Source organism: Sander lucioperca, chromosome 8, assembly GCF_008315115.2.
Source record: "Sander lucioperca isolate FBNREF2018 chromosome 8, SLUC_FBN_1.2, whole genome shotgun sequence".
Taxonomy (NCBI): domain Eukaryota; kingdom Metazoa; phylum Chordata; class Actinopteri; order Perciformes; family Percidae; genus Sander; species Sander lucioperca.
In genome coordinates, this window is record NC_050180.1 from 39,599,043 (window position 1) to 39,624,116 (window position 25,074).

Here is a 25,074-nt window from a genome sequence, read left to right on the forward strand (position 1 = left end):
TCTTCCTGAGGTACACAATTATAGTATATAATGCAATACAACAGTAGGACATATTAACATAATATAGTATAATACAGTATGGAATATGAGATATAGTACAAGGTGAAATGCAGTATAGTATAACAAATCAAACTTAATATGATGTACCACTTCTGGCTCATGTGATCTGTGTTAACCTCAACTTTTCGTCTCCTCCATCCCAGGTGAATGGACCGTACCATCCCTCCCAGTCCTCCAGTCTGTGACAGGAGACCAATTGGACCTCCCAGCCGGGGCGACGAGGTGGTGTCAGCCTGTCAAGTGGAAGCCTTTTATGGACATTGTGTTGCCCGTGCGGTCTGAACTCCTAACCTCCTCTTAAGGCTCTGAAACGTCGTCGTGGGGAAACTCTCCTTTTTGTTCTGTCCTGGCCAAAAGGACAAAATTAACAGTTGCAGCCCACATTTAGCAGCATGTGGCCTGCTGAGCGGTCGTTCTCTCTCACCACAGACTATTTGTGGATTTGGTAATGGTTTCTGGATTATGCCTTACACCAACATTTCTTATTCAGCAGTTTCCTCAAACATCCCTAAATATGAAGTTTCATGTCGAGCCTGACAGTTTGCTCAAACGTTTTCCACCTTGTGGTCATATGGGACGCCCTCGCCCATGTCTCAGAATATTGTCAGACTTTTCAAATGCTGGAGTAAAATGACGTCTGGATTTCCACAGCGTCTCATTCTGTACCGTACCATGCTATACAGGAGTAAAGACTGAGCTGGAAATTCCCACCCAGTACGTTGTAATAACAACCTCTTGCGGTCACAATCTGGAAACCCCAGGGGAGAAAGTTTTTCTATCTTAGCTAAGCTAGGTATCATATAACATTTACTTTATCACAAAGTTACGTTTATCTATTAAGCAACTTAAAGGAATATTTCTACATTTTTTACTTACAATTTGCTTTCTTTGGCAAGGGCTTGAATGTAACGCACATTCATTTATATGTAAAAGTCCCGCATTCTAGATTTTATTTAAAATACTTAAAACATTAATCGATAATGAAAATAGTCATTAGTTTCGGCCCTCATCACAAGGCTGTCAGTCAAAAAGTTCTCTTCTTCTATGGCGGTGCCTGTGTAAGAATACCTAGCTGTTTTTAAATCAGCCAACTTGTCAAGCTGAAGGTCCTTCTTGTCTGCAGTGGTATTTTACAGCTTTATGACAGCGTTTCTCCACCTGGAGGTCAGGAGATGATTTATAGGATTACACACAATATTCTCCCACTGCACTTACTTATTGTCTCATGTATTTGCTTCCAAAGTGTTCTACAGTGATACATTTTGTCTTGTGAATTGCTGGCTTATTTTCAGCTGCTCTGCTTCCACCAGAATTCTCTGTTTGGTTGAATTGTTGCTGTCTCACTCACGGAAAAGATAGGGTACACAAGCCAAAAACGATGAAAACCATTTTCACCCTCGCATGATGAAAGAAAGTAAAATTAGCTGATTTTTCTCCTCCTCTTGTCAGTGGAGCTTGACATTTGTTTTTGCCTGTTTGTTAATTAATGAGTGTTTTTCCTTTTTTTTATTTGCACAGTTATGCTCTCCTTCACTTGGTGTTTTCACAATGCAGTAGTTTGATTTAACTTGGACTACCAGGCTGGAGGGTTTACCTTATCAGGGCAATTGCAAATCAAATGCACTGAACTAAACTTTAAAAACATTCCTGTGATTGTGTAACCACAGTCATTATGTAGCAAACCCCCATCTGTCTGGTACCCCAAGAGGTAACACTATAACAATAAATGTAGGCTCTGTTTGACTAACGTATGTCACTTTTGGGAGGGATTTCACACGCATGTACTCATCCCGTCCTGTCTGCTGTGTTTCCACACAACGTCAGAAATCTTTAAATCATTTCAGCTCTGTTGGCAAGAAACAACCTTTCTCAGCTCTTGATGGGAAAGCTATTTTCTTAAATGTTCTGAATGCTGACACAGATGCATGTCTGCACAGTTAGAAAAGTGATGACAGATTATCATCACAGAGTTCAGCTTTAAAGATGAGGCTTCTTAAATTGTAATTTACATGTCAGATTTTGTGGACTCATCATTATTCAGCGGGGTAAAATACTAATCAGTTGCTTGAGGACATTTCATTTGATTACTGTACTGTTTTAAATCAATATACATTCAATCACCCTGTAAGGAAATGCAAGGAGCCAATAACGTTAATCAACTGTTTGTCTTTAAATCTTGTTTTTCTAAAAACGATTGGGGGTTGAGATGATTCAGAGTAGAGCTGCATTGAAAACTAGTGAATTCCTTCACCTCTTGCTTTTACAAAAATAAAGATTTAAAGACTGATATGATATATCTGATATATGACGATGAGATGTTAAAAATTGTATATGTACGACTGGATTGTTTTCAGTTGTCTCCATTGTGAAGAAACAACCAGATTAGCTTCAGATAACATAAACTATATTGTCAGAACTGTGATTATGTCAGAATGTAAATGATGAGCCAAACTTTGACTTCCAGGAAATGTGTATTATCTTTTTTTTTTATGATTTCAAAGTGATGAATGGGGGTTGGTTGTCCACAATGTCTGAGATTTACAGTACAGTACTGGTACTGTTTTTTTTAATATATATATTCACACTGATTAAAATGATTTTCCTCTGTAAAACAGTTTTTCAGTTTGATAATTGATTGTCCTTTTAGAAAAGAGTTGGTTTTGTTATGGGACGTCTTTCATTTAGGGTGAAGAATGAATTAAATTCCATTCAAATTACTTATTCGTTCCTCATGGGGCTATTTAAGGCAAGCGACCGGCAAACAGAAATACACAGAAAATTTACAGGCATACAAAACAACAAAAACTACAAGTATGACAAATATGTTAGAATGACATACACAAGGATTAATAACATATAAATTGTAAAAGGTCAAGTGCATTTATCAGTCTATACACAAGGTAAACTTCCTCCTATTTGTTATACATACAGGCAATTTCTCCTGTAGCAGCTTGAAGTAGTCATGTCATGTACACGATGTTCATGGGCGCCACCCACGTACTCAGCTCTGTTGCTCATCCCACAAATGCAAGTTCCTTACAAATGTGGCACCATTTAAAAGGGAAATAATCAGACTTTCCAACGGTATAAGACTGATTGCCAAGAAGCATTGTTACAACAAAGAAATAATCTACCAAACACAAATTTCCTTATTTTTTGTGCGTAGTTTATAATATCACTCTTTCTACATACTATACTATGACTTTTATTTCGACAAACTATATTATGACTTTTTTATGACTTTTTGGACACATTATACTGTGACTTTTTTGTGATTTTTTTTCAACATACTATACTATGACTTTTTCATTACTTTTTCGACATACTATTTTATAACAATTTTATGACTTTTGACATACTATACTAGGACTTTTTCATGACTTTTTTTGTCATAATATACTATGACTTTTTTATGACTTTATTGACATACTACACTATGATTTTCTTATGACTTTTAACATACTATACTATGACTTTTTTATGACTTTTTCGACATACTTTTTTATGACTTTTTCGACATACTATACTATGACTTTTTATGACTTTTTAGACATACGATATATACTATGACTTTTTTATGACTTTTCATGACATAATATACTATTACTTTTTATGAGTTTTTGTGATTTTTTTCGACATACTATATACTATGACTTTTTTATGACTTTTATAACATACTATACTATGACTTTTTTATAACATACTATACTATGACTCTTTTATGACATGTTATACCATGACTTATTAAGGACATACTAGACTTTTCAATAACATACTATATACTATTACTTTTTTCAACATACTATACTATGACTTTTTCATTACTTTTTCGACATACTATAACTTTTTTATGACTTTTTCGACAGTTTTATAACAATTTTATGACTTTATTGACATACTACACTATGATTTTCTTATGACTTAACATACTATACTATGACTTTTTCGACATACTATACTATGACTTTTTTTATGACTTTTTCGACATACTATACTATGTCTTTTTTATGACTTTTTAGACATACAATATATACTATGACTTTTTTATGACTTTTCATGACATAATATACTATTACTTTTTATGAGTTTTTGTGATTTTTTTTCAACTTACCATTGTATGACTTTTAATGACTTTTCGACTTACTATACTATGACTTTTCGATATACTATACTATGACTTTTCGATATACTATACTATGACTTTTCGACTTACTATACTATGACTTTTCGATATACTATACTATGACTTTTCGACTTACTATACTATGACTTTTCGATATACTATACTAGGACTTTTTATAACTTTTTTCGACATACTATACTAGGACTTTTTTATCACTTTGTTCGACGTACTAAACTATGACTTTTTATAACTTTTTTCGACATACTATACTAGGACTTTTTTATAACATACTATACTATGACTTTTTTATAACATACTATACTATGATTCTTTTATGACATGTTATACCATGACTTATTAAGGACATACTAGACTTTTCAATAACATACTATATACTATTACTTTTTTCAACATACTATGATATGACTTTTTTTGTGATTTTTTGCGACATACCATACTATGACTTTTTTGTGACTTTTTCGACATACTATACTATAACTTTTTTTAGACATACTACACTATGAAGTTTTTGAATTTTCGACTTCCTATTCTATGACATTTTTATGACATTTTCGACTTACTATACTATGACGTTTTTATGACTTGGTGATTTTTTTCGACATACTATACTATGACTTTTTATGATTATTTTTCACATACTATAAGACTTTTATGACTTTTGTGTTTTTTTTCGACATACTATACTATGACTTTGTTTACTTTTTCTACAGAATATAATATGATTTTTTTTTTACTATTTTCGACATACTATACGATTTTTCTTTTTAAATTTGACATACTATACAGTGACATTTTTATGACATACTTTACTATGCCATTTGTATAACATACTACACTATAACTTATTTATGACATTTTTATGACATACTATACTATGACTTTTATGACTTTTTATGACATACAATGCTATGACTTTTTACATGACTTATGTATACCATTCTATAATTCTATACTATGCTATTTTTTACCAGCTGCAATATTAAAGTGATGCATTAATCATAATTATTCAATTATATAATATACTGTATATTATTCTAAAGTTGTTCTGCATAATGGATATATGTTTACTTTTGGTACTTTGGTCGTATATTTTGATGCTACTTTTGTACTTTTACTTAAGTAACATTTTAGTAATTAATACATGGCTTTAACTTAAAGATCTGCATACTTCTTACACAAACACTTTTTACAGATAGAATTTTAAGTAATCTTTCTAAATGTATGCCTCATGTGTAAACTATTGTGAGCTACTTTCTTGCAAACCTTTGCGGAGATCAAATTCAGAGCCCCTGGGTGTGTTTCTCTTTTAAGAACACAGGAAAGACGCACAAGTGGCTGAATAAAAAGGATAAACAGCAGGTGTTGCACTCACTGTTTTTTTCACTACCAATCTCACCTTCCCTCCGCAGAAAACAGCATCATGTTCCAGGAAGTGAAGAAGTGGCCCTGTGCTGATTAAAAATCTCCAACCTGCACGCCTGCCCTCCGCTGTCCTAAACACCTCCTGTCTCTCCACCTGCCCACATCCTGCTAACCGCTGTGACCCTCTTTCATCATGTCTCATCTTCATCTTTTTAATCTCTCTATTCGTTCTACCTGGATTAAAGTGCTAAGCAGGGGAAGGATGCTGCTGTGTGTTCTGTAAATGAAAAACTGTAGTGGTGAGTGGAGGAGCAAATCCATCTTTTCTGGACCTCCCTCCGTGACAGGCAGGGATTAGCTGGTCAAAACATGGAAGCAGACAGAGCAGGAAAACAGGAAATTATCAGTTGCCTTTGGCCACTGTTCAAATTACACTTTGAGGGTAAATGTGTTATTTACTTATATAAAACATACAGATAACTGACTCATATATATATATATATATATATATATATATATATATATATATATGCAGATTAATCCATTCCATATTGACGTTTGACCCGGAGCCGTTCTAGCCACCATTCGACTGTAAAATGAAGGAGGGAGACGAGAATGTGCTGCCTGGATCATTAACTGGAACATTTACTTGTAAAAATCTTCTTCCTGCCAACCCTGGCTACCGAAATCTGGTGTCACTGATATGTCTGCACTTCTCTCTGATGCTCTGAAGACGATACAGGCAACACAAACACCGCTGCATGTGACGCTAGTTAACACTATACTCGACAACAGCTAACGTTAGCCTACCGCTAGATAGTTAGTTAACACTATACTCAACAGCAGCTAACGTTAGCTTACCGCTAGCTAGTTAACACTATACTCAACAGCAGCTAACGTTAGCCTACCGCTAGCTAGTTAACACTATACTCGACAGCAGCTAACGTTAGCCTACTGCTAGCTAGTAGCTGGATTAAAAACGGTTAAAATGCTGACAGCTAACGCTAAACGGTGTAAAGTTTGACTGTGTTTTACTGTAGAGGATTCAACACCGGGATGTAACAATCTGCAGCTGCCGTCGGAAAAACAACACAGACGGTGCGTTCAAAGAAACTGGTAAACTACAGCTTCGTGGTGCATTTGAAGGTATTGTAAATGTTCTTTTCCCATCTGGTGGTTGTTTTTGTCATTCAACAGCAATTTACTAGTGAAATAAGTTATTGTTATACATTATTATTAAATCATTTAATTTTGACCATATGGCCTTAGCAATAAACAAGCCGTTCTTTAATGTCACCGACTGTTGTTTAGTACCCTTCTTTTTTTCTTTTCTTTTTTTACTTTCTTAAAAAGTATCGGTTCAGGCACCGTTAATTATGTATGCGATTAATTTTGATTAATTAATCACAGAGTATGTAATTAATTAGATTACATGTTTTAATCGATTGACAGCCCTAATATATATATATATATATATATATATATATATATATATATATATATATATATATGATGAACGCTGAAGTTCACATATGCATTCACCTACACCAAACAGAGCCTGTTGTGGTCAATTCATATCAGCCTCACACATGAATCAAAAGCACTGGTACAGAGCTAAAGACTTGATATGGACTTGAGACCGTTTAAGTCTTATTGGTTTTAGTGTTTTTTTATTTCTGTGATCCACTTGTATTCTGCTGTATTATTGTAAAAGTACTTCTGGTATACATTTACATAGTGTGTGTAAAATGTAAAGGCCAATATGTACATGCAAGATTTCAAGCTTGAACCTTGTAAGAGGCAGGCCTTGTTTAATATTTAATGATTAGGCCTATTTATGTAACATTTCTAGGCCAACATGAAAAAATACAGCTTTGAAAGGAGTCATTTCAACAGTCACAATGCAGAGACCTGAAAGACTTGTAATTTGCTTGTAGACTTGACTTGGACTTATCTTTGAATAGTTTTACATTTTGGGAACATTTTGTGAGACCGTGTTGCAGAGTAAGATGAGAAGATTGATACCACTTTCCACATGGAGAGTGGTATTGATCTTCTCATATAAAGTGCATTGCCCAAAATATTGAACTAGAGTTTAAAATGTATTATCTGCTCTCACCTAGTCGAACAAACTCAACTGATGAGGTTAAAATAAACCCCTCCATGCATTCTTGGTCTGCACGAATCTGCAGAGCCCTCATGACTCATCTCCGCTTCTAGGCCGACTGTAACACAGACTGCTGTGCAGGTGTTTTACATAATCATGTTTCCCATTATCCACCTTGTCTTCAGACCAGCATGGCAACCTGTAGAGAGTATGACAGAAAGGGAAAGGCTGTGAATCAGAATGACTTGGTCTCTGCAGGTTTCTTGTACAACAGAAGGTTAACACATTCGCACATACAAACAATGACAAGTTAGCTAAACAGCGAACATCAAATGGAATGCAGACTTCAACAGTGCAATGAACGTTAAAAAAATAAACTTTAGAGCACACAATCAGCACCAATGTGTGGATGCAATGACAGTTTCAAGACTGACATGAGCTCATAGCTATTAGATCTCAGCATTTCCTTTGAAGCTCATTTAAACAGTATTGTGTGAGTCATTGATCAATTACACCAAGTCTGATCTCCAGATGATATAAAATTAAAAACTGTATATTAGTAATTAGTAGCAGCACACAAAACAAGAGAGGAATGTTGAAGTGCACGTGGAAGCTGTGTGACGATGTGAGTGGTTTGTCGAGTGTGTGTTCGGTCAAGATCACGGTCCTACCCATAAGAAGTGTGTGGACACACTAATGAGACCTCCACGGGGATGTTAAGTGGTTGAGTAGTTTCCAGAGTCATTGCCTCTTCTGCTGTTTATATTTTCCCTTGCTTTCTACCAGGAAGACACCAATACTGCTGTGGAGAATGAGTCACTTTCTTTGGTTGTGCATTTTATCTACTGTCGCCCATCCAATGTGGTGGTTTGTCCGTTTTAGCGACCAAACTCCAAACGTTTGTGAACCCAAGTCTGGATTGGTTTAAGAATGTCTGGTCTAGAAAAAAATGGAAAATCTGCAGAGGCAAATAGCTTAAAAACCAGAGGAAAATCTGATGCAGAACACACTGAGCTGACACAAAAGTGCAAGAACAAAAAAGACTAAGAGACAACAGCTAAGCTATCAGCTATGTGAGGCTGTAGGCCTACTGACTGATAAATGCTCACATCTGCATTCTAACATGGTCACAGTGCTAATATGTTGATGTTTAACAGATATAATGTTTCTATGTACTTTCTTATTTTTAGCATGCTAACATTTGCTAATTAGCACCAAACACAGAGTACAGCTGAAGTTGATGGGAATGTCATTAGTTTTACAAGTACTAGTGCAGTGCCCATTGAAAATGTGCCTGTTTGGAATGGGCCGATTGCTTGGCCTGTGGTATTGCTGCTTGTAGAATTCTTCAAAACCAAATTGTACCCCAAAATTACTTACAGAAGGACCCCAAACCACTTCATAGGCAACTCCCCTGTATACCCTACTACTAACTTACTGATTTACCTGACAGAGAACGTTGCAGATTCAGAATGTAATCACAAAATATCACAATGAAAATGTGGAGTAATGTGGCCAGGTTGGATCAGTGGGTAGAGTAGGTGCATATATAATTAAAGATGTTTATCCCTCGACGCAGTGGTCCAGGGTTCAAATCCAACCTATGACGATTTCCTGCATGTCTGAGAGCTAAACAGCACATATCTGCATTAATCAACCACCAGAACTGGACTGTGTGTGTGCGCAGAGAGAGAGAGAGAGAGAGAGAGAGAGAGAGAGAGAGAGAGAGAGAGAGAGAGAGAGAGAGAGAGAGAGAGACACACGGTGCTGTATCGTATGATCGTTAACAAATTTAACATTTCAGCAGAGGTGTTAATTTCCATACAGGTTTAGTGGCTTGACAGTTAACGGTGAAGTAGGGGATTTGATTCGCGGGGGTATTTTGGCGACGGTAATGTTATTAGTTAGCAGTAGACTTAATTAACCCGGGTTTGGTCTGATGAAAAGTGCTGTGTCAGCTCTGAAATTTTCTCACATTGCCCAGCGCTGTGAAGGAATAATCTGAAGCGCCTTTTTTTCGCCAACCTTATTCCACACAACAGTCGCGATGAGGTGTATTTCACATTTTAGCTGCCAAAGCTCCGCTGCTTTCTTCGACCCTCTCTGTGTCTGGTCCTGCGCTCTGCTCGGTCAGTGTGCAGTGCGAGAGGGGGAGTGGCCAGCGGTTAGGGCAAAAGCCAATGTGTGCTTCTTTTACCAATATATATTTAACAATATATTTTGCATTTCTAATCCAAACAACGTCAAATTGGCACTGCACTTACTCGTGCCCGTAGCAAGACACCTGTCAAGTTTGAAATCCATCGGACTAACGGTTCGAGAGATATGCGCATAACACACACACAGACAGCCAGACAGACAGACGTTCCTGCAATTTATAGATAGATGTAGACTAAACCCAAACCCATAAACTGAAATTTTGACCTGATGATGGCGCTCATCATTGGGAAAAGTCAGGGGATCAAAGTCAATACAATTCATCCTCAAATTTCACAGCAATCCATCCAGCATTTGTCGAGATCTTTCAATAAAAACCAAACATGTCAACGTCATGGTGGTGTTAGAGTAAAAGTCAGGGGATCGCCGAAGTCAGCAGGATTAATCCTCTAGGGAACATGAATGTCTGTACCAAATTACATGACAATCCATCCAATAGTTGTCAAAATATTTCAGAGACCAAAAGTGGTGGCTCCCAAGACAGGAGAAAGGTAATGTTGCAACTAATAGCCCCACAATCAACCCGTACACCTAACCTCAGCCGTGAAGACTACAATCCAACTCAGCGTACCATGAAACACAGATTAAATATGGAAAATAAACAAAAATAGATCGTGTTTAAGCTGCATCTGGAGGTAATATCTTATCACTAAAAAACATTTCATGGAACACGTGAGTAACTATGTGCATGTGCCTTGGTGAACTGAGTTGACCAGTCTGTCTTATATCACAGTGGCAGGGTTTTCAAAGTGAGCATATGATGGCTTGATCAAAACTGCCTGCCGTGCTGGGTCTGCCTCTGTGAATAGTGTGTAATGTTGAGGCGGCAGGACGGGGTCAGAGCACAGTGAAGCGATGTGGCCACTAGGGGGACGAGCTGGGCTAAAATAGTACAGAGTGGAGTGATGGGTTTGTATCTGCAGGGGTCAAACTGAAACATAGAAATACTTCAGAAGAGGGTGCCCCCTTCTTATTTTATGTCATCTCATTTTTTATAGTTTATTTTACTCTGATCTATGCTTTTTCTTGGTTGTATATATTTTTGTAAAGTATTTGATAACTTGTTCTTTGAAAAGTGCTACATAAAAGCCCTAATATCATCAGTGATGGAATGTAAACAAGTACGGCACATTTACTTAAGTGCTGTACTCAAATACAAATTTGAGGTACTTGAGTATTTTCATTTTGTGCTACTTTGTACTTCAACTCCACTACATCAGACAGCTTTAGTTACTTTACAAATTAAGATTTTTGAAAACAAAACACACAAATATATAGAATGTGATGCTCTGTTATAAATGATATACCCAACAGTTAAGACAAGTACAGCTGAATCAATTAGTCGACTGACACTGCTTTTCCTTTTAATTATTTAAATGTATTCTTAATAATGTTGAGGTTTGGACTGTTGGTTGGACAACACAAACATTGTGAAGGTGTCACTGTAGCCTACTCTTGGTGATTGTGACATAATTTCTTACTATTTTTAAAAAAAATATTTTCAGACCAAACAATCAATCGATTAATGGAGAAAATAATCGTAAAATATGACAACAATCATTAGCCATCCATCCATCCATCCATCTTCTTCCGCTTATCCGGTAACGGGTCGCGGGGGTAGCAGCTCCAGCAGGGGACCCCAAACTTCCCTTTCCCGAGCCACATTAACCAGCTCCGACTGGGGAACCCGAGGCGTTCCCAGGCCAGGTTGGAGATATAATCCCTCCACCTAGTCCTGGGTCTTCCCCGAGGCCTCCTCCCAGCTGGACGTGCCTGGAACACCTCCCTAGGGAGGCGCCCAGGGGGCATCCTTACCAGATGCCCGAACCACCTCAACTGGCTCCTTTCGACGCGAAGGAGCAGCGGCTCTACTCCGAGCTCCTCACGGATGACTGAGCTTCTCACCCTATCTCTAAGGGAGACGCCAGCCACCCTCCTGAGGAAACCCATTTCGGCCGCTTGTACCCTGGATCTCGTTCTTTCGGTCATGACCCAGCCTTCATGACCATAGGTGAGGGTAGGAACGAAAACTGACCGGTAGATTGAGAGCTTTGCCTTCTGGCTCAGCTCTCTTTTCGTCACAACGGTGCGATAAATTGAGTGTAATACCGCACCCGCTGCGCCGATTCTCCGACCAATCTCCCGCTCCATTGTCCCCTCACTCGCGAACAATACCCCAAGGTACTTGAACTCCTTCACTTGGGGTAAAGACTCATTCCCTACCTGGAGAAGGCACTCCATCGGTTTCCTGCTGAGAACCATGGCCTCAGATTTAGAGGTGCTGATCCTCATCCCAGCCGCTTCACACTCGGCTGCGAACCGATCCAGTGAGTGCTGAAGGTCACAGGCCGATGATGCCATCAGGACCACATCATCCGCAAAAAGCAGCGATGAGATCCCCAGCTCACCAAACTGCAACCCCTCTCCACCCCGACTACGCCTCGATATCCTGTCCATAAATACTACAAACATGATTGGTGACAAAGCGCAGCCCTGGCGGAGGCCAACTCTCACCTGAAACGAGTCCGACTTACTGCCGAGAACCCGGACACAGCTCTCGCTTTGGTCGTACAGAGATTGGATGGCCCTGAGCAGGGACCCCCTCACCCCATACTCCCGCAGCACCTCCCACAGTATCTCCCGGGGGACCTGGTCATACGCCTTCTCCAGATCCACAAAGCACATGTAGACCGGTTGGGCATACTCCCAGGCTCCCTCCAGGATCCTTGCGAGAGTAAAGATCTGGTCCGTTGTTCCACGACCAGGACGGAATCCGCATTGTTCCTCTTCAACCTGAGGTTCGACTATCGACCGAACCCTCCTTTCCAGCACCTTGGAGTAGACTTTACCGGGGAGGCTGAGAAGTGTGATACCCCTGTAATTGGCACACACCCTCTGGTCCCCCTTTTTGAAAAGGGGAACCACCACCCCGGTCTGCCACTCCTTAGGCACCGTCCCCGACTTCCACGCAATGTTGAAGAGGCGTGTCAACCAAGACAACCCCTCCACACCCAGAGCTTTAAGCATTTCTGGACAGATCTCATCAATCCCTGGGGCTTTGCCACTGTGGAGTTGTTTAACTACCTCAGCAACTTCCACCAGGGAAATTGATGACAATCCCCCATCATCCTCCAGCTCTGCCTCTACCATAGAGGGCGTATTAGTCGGATTTAGGAGTTCCTCAAAGTGCTCCTTCCACCGCCCTATTACCTCCTCAGTTGAGGTCAACAGCATCCCATCCTTACTGTACACAGCTTGGATGGTTCCCCGCTTCCCCCTCCTGAGGTGGCGAACGGTTTTCCAGAAGCACCTTGGTGCCGACCGAAAGTCCTTCTCCATGTCTTCTCCGAACTTTTCCCACACCCACTGCTTTGCCTCTTTCACGGCAGAGGCTGCAGCCCTTCGGGCCCTTCGGTACCTTGCCACTGCCTCCGGAGTCCTCTGGGATAACATATCCCGGAAAGACTCCTTCTTCAGTCGGACGGCTTCCCTGACCACTGGTGTCCACCACGGTGTTCGGGGGTTAACGCCCCTTGAGGCACCTAAGACCCTAAGACCACAGCTCCCCGCCGCAGCTTCAGCAATGGAAACTTTGAACATTGTCCACTCGGGTTCAATGCCCCCAGCCTCCACAGGGATGCACGAAAAGCTCCGCCGGAGGTGTGAGTTGAAAGTCTGTCGGACAGGGGCCTCCTCCAGACGTTCCCAATTTACCCGCACTACCCGTTTGGGCTTACCAGGTCTGTCCAGAGTCTTCCCACACCCTCTGACCCAACTCACCACCAGATGGTGATCAGTTGACAGCTCTGCCCCTCTCTTCACCCGAGTGTCCAAAACATACGGCCTCAGATCAGATGAAACGATTATAAAATCGATCATTGACCTTTGGCCTAGGGTGCTCTGGTACCAAGTACACTTATGAGCATCCCTATGTTCGAACATGGTGTTCGTTATAGACAATCCATGACTAGCACAGAAGTCCAACAACAAACAACCACTCTGGTTTAGATCAGGGAGGCCGTTCCTCCCAATCACGCCTCTCCATGTGTCTCCATCATTTCCCACGTGCGCGTTGAAGTCCCCCAGCAGAACTATGGAGTCCCCCACTGGAGCCCCATACAGGACTCCATTCAAGGTCTCCAAGAAGGCCGAATACTCCGAGCTCTTGTTTGGTGCATACGCACAAACAACAGTCAGAGTTTTCCCCCCCCACAACCCGCAGGCGTAGGGAGGCGACCCTCTCGTCCACCGGGGTAAACTCCAACGTAGCGGCGCTCAGCCGGGGGCTTGTGAGTATCCCCACACCCGCCCGGCGCCTCACACCCTGGGCAACTCCGGAGAAGAAAAGAGTCCAACCCCTATCCAGGAGTATGGTTCCAGAACCGAGACTGTGCGTAGAGGTAAGCCCCACCAGATCCAACTGGTAGCGCTCCACCTCCCGCACAAGTTCCGGCTCCTTCCCCCACAGAGAGGTGACATTCCACGTCCCCAGAGCCAGCGTCTGCTGCCCGGGTCTGGTCCGTCGAGGCCCCTGACCTTCACTGCCACCCATGTGGCAGCGCACCCGACCCCAGCGGTTCCTCCCACAGGTGGTGGGCCCATGGGTTGGAGAGAGAGGTGCCACGTAGCTTTTTCGGGCTGTGCCCGGCCGGGCTCCGTGGCAAACCCGGCCACCAGGCGCTCGCTGACGGGCCCTCCATCTGGGCCCTCCATCTGGGCCTGGCTCCAGACGGGGGCCCCGGGCTTCCTCCGGGCAGGGTCACTCCATCTCTACCTCGTTTTTTCATAGGGTTTTTGAACCATTCTTTGTCTGGCCCCTCCCCTGAGACCACTTTGCCTTGGGAGACCCTACCAGGAGCACAAAGCTCCAGACAACACAGCCCTCAGGTTCATAGGGACACACAAACCTCTCCACCACGATAAGGTGATGGTTCCAGGAGAGGAACAATCATTAGCTAATAGTTTAAAATGAGTTTCACCTCAACCAATTACAAATCCAACAGTAAAATCCTGCTTTTATATTAATGTATGAGTAATAATAACTAAATATTTAAAATATAATAGTGTTACAGTCACATAGGACATTTTTCTGCATTGGATACTTTCACTTTAAATTAGGGCTGTCAAAATAACGCGTTAATTCCGATTAATTAATTTGAGAAAAAATAACGCGTTAAAAAAAATAACGCAGATTAACGCATTCCAGCCGTTCTAGCCACCATTCGACTGTAAAATGAAGGAGGGAGACGAGAATGTGCTGCCTGGATCATTAACTGGAACATTTACTTGTAAAAATCTTCTTCCTGCCAACCCTGGCTACCGAAATCTGGTGCCACTGATATGTCTGCTCTTCTCTCGGATGCTCTGAAACAGACGGCAACACAAACACCGCTGCACGGGATGCTAGTTAACACTATACTCAACAGCAGCTAACGTTAGCCTACTGCTAGCTAGCTAGTTAACACTATACTCGACAGCAGCTAACGTTAGCCTACCGCTAGCTAGCTAGTTAACACTATACTCAACAGCAGCTAACGTTAGCCTACCGCTAGCTAGTTAACACTATACTCGACAGCAGCTAACGTTAGCCTACCGCTAGCTAGTTAACACTATACCAAAGCCCGTCTACGGAAAGCCGTTCCACTCCCTATTAAGCCCCATTGTACCTACTTTGGTTGCAGTTCCACCAGAGTTCCACTGGGGGTGATCACGGTCCAGTGCAAAATGAATGGGACTCTATGGAGCTAGACGGCTAAATTTGTCTCTTTCGCCTGATTGTCGTTGAGAAATCTCAGATTTGATTGTAGTTTTTTCAACATGGGTTATAGGTCAAAAGTTGAATGAACGAGTACTTATGCCCTTTCGATTTGTTACAGGTTGAGTCGTTGTTGCCCATAACACGCTAGCATTCTGCTAATGAATGCTGATTGGTCAGTGAAGGACTGATTACGATCGGAGATCCCGCTTGACGGCATCCGAAGCAGAACCAGAATGTCAGAGTGAATATTTCGGCGTGGTCTTTAAAACATTAGCAAACCTCTTTCTAGCATGTGTATTGACAGGGAGAGTCTAATCTGTCAGCTGTGTTGTCGATGCCTCGAGAGAAAAAAGGAAGCGACTCAGAGCTTGCCGTAAAGCAGTATCTCTGGCCGTATATGTGTATGACGTCATTGACATTTTAAAAGGCTTTTTAGAACAAAAAAGCCACTTTAAAAAAATCTAACACCCAGCAGTGTGTATTTTCTTAGCCTCCCCTTTCAAATGCAACATTCAAATTACTAGACAAAAAATTATATTCTGAGAAAAGTGGATTTTGAGGGGTATAGCTCCATAGAGTCCCATTCATTCTGCACTGGCCTGTGAGCGCCCCCTATATGGAACTCTGGTGGAACTGCAACCAGTTCAGAAGCCGGAAGTAACGAGAGAGTGGAACTTCTTCCCTTATTAGAAATTCTTTGACTATACTCGACAGCAGCTAACGTTAGCCTACCGCTAGCTAGTAGCTGGATTAAAAACGGTTAAAATGCTGACAGCTAACGCTAAACGGTGCAAAGTTAGACTGTGTTTTAGCCGTCGGAAAAACAACACAGACGGTGCGTTCAATGAAACTGGTAAACTACAGCTTCGTGGTGCATTTGAAGTTATTGTAAATGTCCTTTTCCCACCTGGTGGTTGTTTTTGTCATTCAACAGCAATTTACTAGTGAAATAAGTTATTGTTATTGTTATACATTATTATTAAATCATTTCATTTTGACCATATGGCCTTAGCAATAAACAAGCCGTTCTTTAATGTCACCGACTGTTGTTTAGTACCCTTCTTTTTTCTTTTCTTTTTTTACTTTCTTAAAAAGTATCGGTTCAGGCACCGTTAATTATGTATGCGATTAATTTCGATTAATTAATTACAGAGTATGTAATTAATTAGATTAATTTTTTTAATCGACTGACAGCCCTACTTTAAATACTTTAAGTACCTTTTCCCAATTATACTTACATTTTCATTGCAGGACTTTTACTTGTGATGGATTATTTTTACAGTGTAGTATTAGTACTTTTACTTCTGAATACTTCCTCCACCCCTGATTATCATATCAAGAAGTGTTAACATGTTTACTGTGAACACATGTAAAGAAGATATCACTCTGGATACTCAGGCATGTTGTTTCTGAATAAAGCACGCATGCAGTAACAGTTTAAACAGTGCTGATAAGCTGCTGTACTGATTATAAGAAACTCCAGTACATCTGTGGCGTGTTGATACTAGCTGAGACACTAAGGCATGTCTGTTTTTAAGGAACGTGACTCTTTGCTTATATTCGGAATATTTATATGTCCTATTTGTTTACAGTGCATATATATTGTAGAGAGGGTCAACAGCTTTTCCCTAATAACAATCACAACACCTACAGATAAACTGAATATTAATATTTTTTTATTAACATGGGGACTCAGCAGCTAATACATACAACACCACAATTATAAATAACCAACTTTCTCTATGCATTATTATTATTATTATTATTATTATTATTATTATTTCATATTGATGATCTGAATTTCCAAAGGAACTATTAACTAAAGCTGTCACACAAATGTAGTGGAGTAAAAAGTACAATATTTGCCTACAAAGTGAAGTGGAGTAAAAGTATAATGTAGCTTTAAATGGAAATACTCAAGTAAAGTACAAGTAGCTGAAATTTGTACTTAAGTGCTGTACTTGAGTACATGTACTTAGTTACTTTTCACCACTGAGTTTGAAAAACATGGGTTTTACCTGGCAGGAAAGGGTTAAAAGAAGACACACTAAAAGAAGATACTAGTTGCATCATAGTTAATGTAGGAGCTTGACCCATATCAGGGCTTTTAGTTAGACAAGGGTTTTCATGGCTGTCTGATTTTTTTTTTTCCCCATTGTATTCTTATGTCTATTATTTATTGAATTTCATTTTATTGTAGAGCACTTTGTGATTTTTATCTGTAAAAGGTGCTATATAAATAAACGTTACTTACTATTTACTAGGGACTAAAAGTCAAGATATCTCGACCTCTGCTGCTTCTGTTTTGAAATTCTGTTTTTCTCAAGTCTCCCAACGTCATTGTAATGTATATAAACGTTGAGGTACTTTACTTACTGCAAATACTTTGACATTTCCAGTGTCGCTTGTATATTCTAATAAGTGTATTTTCCATGCACAGCCCCGGTGGCTGCCCTCAACTGAAAGGTCACAGCTTTAATGGCACTAACAAAGTGTATGTGAGGAGCAAAATGGAACCTTCACACGCAGCTACATGCCTAAAGAAATTAAACAAATTCAACTTTAAACTTTTTGGTGAGATGGAGGATGGAATGTAGTAAGTTTACACTCACGCAAACAACCTATTTTGCATAGTTTAGTTTATTCTCATTTTTTTCCAAAGAAAACAACTGAGTTTTGTCAGGTTTCACTTGACTGTAATTTCACATGCAGTTGTTAAAAAACGAGAAAAAAAAAGCACAAAAAAGAAACTCACAAACAGAGAAACATGTTCTTCCTCGTGGTTTAGTTTTGAGTTTAGTGCTAGAAGCAGCTGAAATGCAAGCCCTTTCATATTTCCTGTCTGTTCTTGATATTGAACCTGAATGCAAATATATAAATATTGTACTTTTTACTTCACTACATCTGACAGCTATACCTGTAGTTACTTTTTAGTTTTAGATGTTACATAAAAGAAAAATACTATATTTAGAAAATACAACACACTCTTAAATAAGTGGTTCCCAATTCTTTTTTGGGCTTTTCAAATAAATCAATAAAAAGCATTTTCCGGGCCTTTTTGACATGTTTCAGATGAGTCTATGAGTTGTTAGCTGTTCCATCAAAGAAGGACTTCTTAACTAAACTTCTCATATGGTTTCTTTTCAATAATAAAAAAAATCAAATAATCCAATAATCCTCCTCCCAGCTGGGAGGAGGCCTCGGGGAAGACCCAGGACTAGGTGGAGGGATTATATCTCCAACCTGGCCTGGGAACGCCTCGGGATCCCCCAGTCGGAGCTGGTTAATGTGGCTCGGGAAAGGGAAGTTTGGGGTCCCCTGCTGGAGCTGCTACCCCCGCGACCCGTTACCGGATAAGCGGAAGAAGATGGATGGAAATAATCCAATATTTCACAAAAAAAATAGAAATGTATTTATATTTGCATATCAGAACTTCATTTTTTTCTTCTTTCCTTTCTTGTTACTTATATCCTGACCCCTCAGACATCTCTTGTGACCCTTTGCAAGGGCCCGACCCCAAGTTTGGGAAAACTACTGGACAAAATTACCAGACTGTATTTAAAGAAGTTAAAACTAGCTCCACCTCGACAAGTTACAACAGAAAAATGCAACTTACAGTATGCATTGATGCATCAGTATTAACAATCTAATAATGTCTTAGTAATATATCAGTCACAGAGGACGTTTTACAGCAGAAAGAATACTTTTTACTTTTGATGCTTCTGTATTTTTACTTAAGTAGGATTTTGAAAGCAGGACTTGTACTTCAGCGAGTACATATTGTTTCGTGTATTAGAGTACTTCATCCCCCAGTGAAGATGCAATCTTCTTCACTGTGATCCAACTTTATGAGTTAGACCGGTGATGCGAGTGACGGAAACACATATTCAAAACACAGTTTAAGAAAAGTCAGTTGTCGAAATTGAAGGTAAAAAGTGGTTCGTATTTTTTTTAAACACTCTCTTTGTCCTGCTTATGTAGGGATAGCCTGATACTTTAAAGGCATTACCTCATCAGACCTCTGTTCTTCACTCTGCAGTCCAGGCATAGTGTGAGCGACATGCTGTTTGACCACAGAAGAAGATCCATTTTCTTATTCGCTTGGAAGTGGATCATACACCCTGAAAGAAGAGGGCTCCATCTGAGAGGAATATAATGGGAACAGCATGTCATTAAAAGTACAGAAACAAACTCTCGGCCAACAAATGTTCACAGAGTTTAGGGGAGACGGACACAAACGCAGTCGCAGGGATGCTGAGGTTCTTCAGCATTTACGACCACAACACATTCTTCGCTGGCCTCGCTCTGCTGGAAATATGTAAAGCAAAGCACACACGTTATGTCACATAAATCTGGTGGTAAGATATGCACAAGTCCTCAGGAGACAGACATGCTTGCACAGGATCTGTGGGGCTGTGGGTGTACGTTTTACATAGATTTATGGCTGTGTGTGTGTGTGTGTGTGTGTGTGTGTGTGTGTGTGTGTGTGTGGAAGGGGTTTATTGCAAGTCTTTCTGGGAAACAAACCACCAGTGCGTAGAAAGGGACATGAACATGATTCTTCTCTCTCTCTTTTTTTCTTTCTCTGTTTCAGCCACAGGTCGGTCACCCCTCGCTCGCCATCCACACACCACCCATCACCTGTTTTTCGAGACCTTGATGTCCTCCTATATATGGCCCTCCACTGGGGCTCTGTGAGGTTGGGGAAGTGGCTGTTGATGTTTGTGCAGCTTGCTTAAATCCTGAGATACGTGGACAGTTTACACAAGCTGCTCAACTTCTCACACTTTTTCTTTTTTTAATGTTCATTTGTTTCCTTCACAGATCGAAGTCCAGGCAGTAACCACATGGAAAGGAAATTTATTGCGTCTAATGGACCTACAGGCAGGGGCGGAAATATAGACAGTGCAGTGCACTGGGGCCCGTGGGGTAGGGGGGGCCCATAGACAGAGCAGACCCTCCAACAAATTGTTGGGCAGTGAGTGTGAGTGGCTTGCGAGTGATTCAGATTGCCACCTCAAAAATACACCTGTGTTCATATTTTTTAGACAATAGTGTGCTTCCAACGTTTTGGCGACGTGGTGGAGTTTGTGTAAGCTTCGTTTTGCCCTCCCAGTAGAGTGGAGGCTGTTATAGCAGCATATTAATGCTCATGCTTTTGGAATGAGATGCTCAACAATCACATATTTTTGGGTGTCCAGATAGTTTTGGCAATGTAGTCTAATAGTAAGTTCAGTAACTGTATAGCCTTGTAAAGTACATCATACCTTCACTCGATACAAAGATTAGTTTAGACTAAATTTTTTTTATGATTCCAATTAAATCTACACCAAGTAACTTTTCATGTGAGCAGTGGCAACAGACATTTTGCCTCATCTTACCAGCCCAGCTGTTCTGTGAGTTTTTCTATCACAGACACCAAAGGCAGGTTTCATACTTGTGCTCTTATGTTTTTATTTGTCATGTTGTGTGGGCACATATCTCAACACCTCACCTTATTTGAGCACACACAGTGAATTTCAGTTTGTGGGGATTTGACGCTCTTCTCTTTGCAGCAGATTAAACAGGCATAGTGAATTGTGATCAGTGCAACTTTAAAAGGATAACACTAAAAACCCCAACTTTTTAGCATAAATTTGGGGTTTAAGATTAAGATTTGATTGACTGTTCCTAATATCCATTAAATAAAGTTTACATTTAGCAGCATGTCATCCTGCAGAGAAACTCAGATTCCTCTCTGGGACTAGAGTCAGAGTCTACAGGTGGATGCTGGTGTGGTGGAGTGGTGAGTCTGAGTAAAGCTAAGCAAGCGGCAGCTATGATGGTTGTGAAAATATTCACAGAGCAGTGAAGCAGAGGAGAAGGAGAGCTAGGCAGTTTTACAGCTCACAGGACAGAACTTCCAAACTGTAAAGATGTTTTGAATATGTGTTTCAGACGGTGGGGCATGTCATGCATGACTGTAGCAGTGAAACTTGACTTGATTGCCTAAACTATCTTGCAGGCTTTGCTTAATCACATGACATACTTATGAGTAGAAAAAACCCCAACATAATATATATTTATAATCAAAAATGCTATAAACACAAGGTTTAAATAGAAGCCAATGGGTGTCTGGGTGGTGGTGACTCAATGTTAAAGTAATGCAGCATTTATATGTAATTTGTAGTCAATGGGCCACACATACCGTAAGTAGGGTCATTTAAAGGATTTTTGCTCTGTGGAGAGAAACAACATGACATAATGTAACGATTATGAGGTGAGCTTGAGCCATTTTTAGGTGACCTGGGATGATACAAGCTGGAGGGGAGCCGAAGAAAAGAATAAAAAATGTATTTAATTATTATCGGACATCTATTCAACAGTTAAATGTTTGTCAAACTGACGTCCAAAGGATAAATCTCGCCCTGCACGTCACACTGACACTCACTTATAGTCATATCACAATTTAATCCTGGTTATTTAGATTCTGTTACAAAGTGACCTCTCATATATAGAGGAATGTGAATAACTAAATTACTTACAAATGTTTGAAATAAAAGGAAAGCTTGAAAAGATAAGTGGAGAAACATAACAAATACAGCAAATAATAGAGAGGACAGGGGGTTCACTGAATGCTTCGATGAGAATGAAAATCATTCATCCATCCAGTAAAGTTCAAGAGACTTGGAGGGTCTAGGAGCATTGTACTTCTTATGTTGGTTTTTCCTGTATGTTCTGTGTTGACATTATATCTTAAATACGACCTAAACAGGTCCTCTAGGTGGGAGGCTGACCACCTGGTGACCTGGTGCAATCAAAACAATCTAGAGCTCAACGCTCTAAAGACAGTGGAGATGGTTGTGGACTTCAGGAAGAACCCAGCCCCACCTGCCCCCATCACCCTCTGTGGCTCCACAATTGACACTGTGGAGTCTTTCCGCTTCCTGGGAACTACCATCTCCCAAGATGTCAAGTGGGAGCTGAACATCAGCTCCCTCGTCAAGAAAGCACAACAGAGGATGTACTTCCTGCGGCAGCTGAAGAAATTCAACCTGCCAAAGACGATGGTGCATTTCTACACAGCCATCATTGAGTCCATCCTCACATCCTCCATCACCATCTGGTACGCTGCTGCCACTGCCACGGACAAGGGCAGGCTGCAGCGTGTCATTCGGTCTGCAGAGAAGGTGATTGGCTGCAATCTGCCGCCGCTCCAGGACCTATACGCCACCAGGACTCTGAAGCGTGCTGGAAAGATTGTGGCCGACCCCTCCCACCCCGGACACAAACTCTTTGAGACACTCCCCTCTGGCAGGAGGATGAGGTCCATCAGGACCAAAACCTCACGTCACATGAACAGCTTTTTCCCCTCCGCCACTAGCCTTATCAACAAGGCCCGGAAACCACCCTGACTCTCCACCCCTGGCTCTTCATGCCACTGTTCTCTCTCTGCTGTAATGCTCTTTGCTCTTTATTTTTTATTTATATCTTTATTTTTAATTTAATACATACTGTGTACATATACTTATATTGTTTATACCTATACTTATATTGTTTAATATTCCATCTAGAGAATGTGTGACGTGCACCAACAACACCAAAACAAATTCCTTGTATGTGTTAAAAAACGTACTTGGCAATAAAACCCTTTCTGATTCTGATTCTAAACAAGGAAATAGTGCACATGTATACAATTACTGATGGATGGGCAACATGTTGATGGTATGACACGAAAGACGAGGATATCTGGCCCAGGCAATGGTGGAAGAAGTACTTAAAGCCAGGGTTGGTAATGTTGAAAAGCTAGCATCTCCTCGGGTGCTAGCAGAGCGGAGAAAAGAACCGCAATTTTACTTCATGTCTGATTCACCAGTAAGCAAACACCGATTATTATCATACCAAATGTTTAAAGCAAACATGACTGTTAGCAATGCGGCGACGACGCACATTGAGCTCCAGCTCGTACACGGGAGGGGTAGAGTACGCACGGCGGGCAAGGAGGCATTTCATTGGTTCTTTCCAAGCGGACCGCGAGGCAATGATTGGTGGGCTTTTTTTTTTTTATTATTATAGGACTTCGCTCCTTTTTCAGAGCTCATGAGTTATTTATTGCTGTCGGGGTGTAAAGATCATTTCAAACTATATATATATATAAAAAAAGTTTATATCGGAAACACCCTGCCTTTAAGTAAAAGTAGCAATACTACAGGGCAAAATCAAATACAAGTAAAAGTACAAAAGTATTTGCATCAAAATATACTAAAAGTAAAACTAAAAGTACTCATTATGCAGAATGGCCCATTTCAGATTAACACATATTATATTGCTGTATTATGATTAGTGATACAGGTGGGAATCATTTTAATCACTGTATATACTGCTGGGTAGCTTAACTTACAATAACATATCAAAATGTTTTGGTTTATTTACATTTTGTATTATTCTAAATCTGCAAAGTATCTAGGAGCTGTCAAATACAGTAAATGTGGTGGAGTGGAAGTGTAAAGTAGCATAAAATGGAAATACTCAAACAAAATACACGTATATCAAAATTGTACTTATGTACAGTACTTGAGTAGATTTACTTAGTTATATTCCATCACTGGGCTCAATGCATCAACACGGGCAGACAACAGCCTGGGTTCAGCCTGGTGTTACAGCACTTTATCCACAACCAAGAGAACCAGACATGAGTTGGCAGGTTTGTCAACATGCTCCCACATCTGCCCTGTAATTGAATAACTTGCAAACATAAACGAATAAAACACACACATAAATTAATAAAAAACACACCACACATAATCAGCAAAATCATCATCCCAGAAAACAGATGCTATCGCTGCCACAGCTCATTAGTACTCTTGGATTGTTCGCATGGCTGCTGATGAGGTTTCTCAGGGATCTACTGTACTGTACATCAGCCTTAATCAAGCCAAGTGCTAATTAATCTGCCCAGATCCCGAGGACCCCGCACAGTCACACTGAAAACAGAAAAGAACAAAAAGCATCTTTCAACATTAATTACCGCACAAATGAGTGCCATTGAACTGGTGGTAACAAACGTCTCGGCTGCGAGGTCAACGTGAATGAGCAGCAGCTGCAGAACAATTGGTGCCTGTTTGAGTGTTTCTAAACCCAACAGCGTGCTGAAACAGTCCACTTCTTCTCACAAGTTGGAGAGAACACTGGCTCACAATAGCATCACGGTTAAAATGATGGTTATTGGAACACAATCGGTTTTGGCAATGACTAATCATGCTAACTTTACTCTGTCCCACACAGTCAAACAGCTGTGGGTGTTGTGAAACAGTAAAAAATAAATCACATCCGCTGCAAATATTGCTGCTACACAATCAGATAGCGAAGTCATAGTCATGGCCTTACCTTTGAGGGAGACAAGAAATAAGCTTTTTCTGTTGGATTTTGCAGAGCAAAGTTATTAAT

General features: G+C 40.4%; 1 protein-coding gene across 1 annotated transcript in view; it reads left to right on the forward strand.

Annotated features, from left to right (window-relative positions):
- The window catches only part of gdap2 (ganglioside induced differentiation associated protein 2), a 39,697-nt gene extending 37,446 nt beyond the window's left edge, over nucleotides 1–2,251 (forward strand). The window contains exon 14 of the mRNA XM_031311335.2: nucleotides 204–2,251. Coding sequence (XP_031167195.1) covers nucleotides 204–245 — 42 coding nt within the window. The 3' untranslated portion in view covers nucleotides 246–2,251. The remainder of the gene's footprint in view (nucleotides 1–203) is intronic.
- The last annotated feature ends 22,823 nt before the right edge of the window (nucleotides 2,252–25,074 follow it).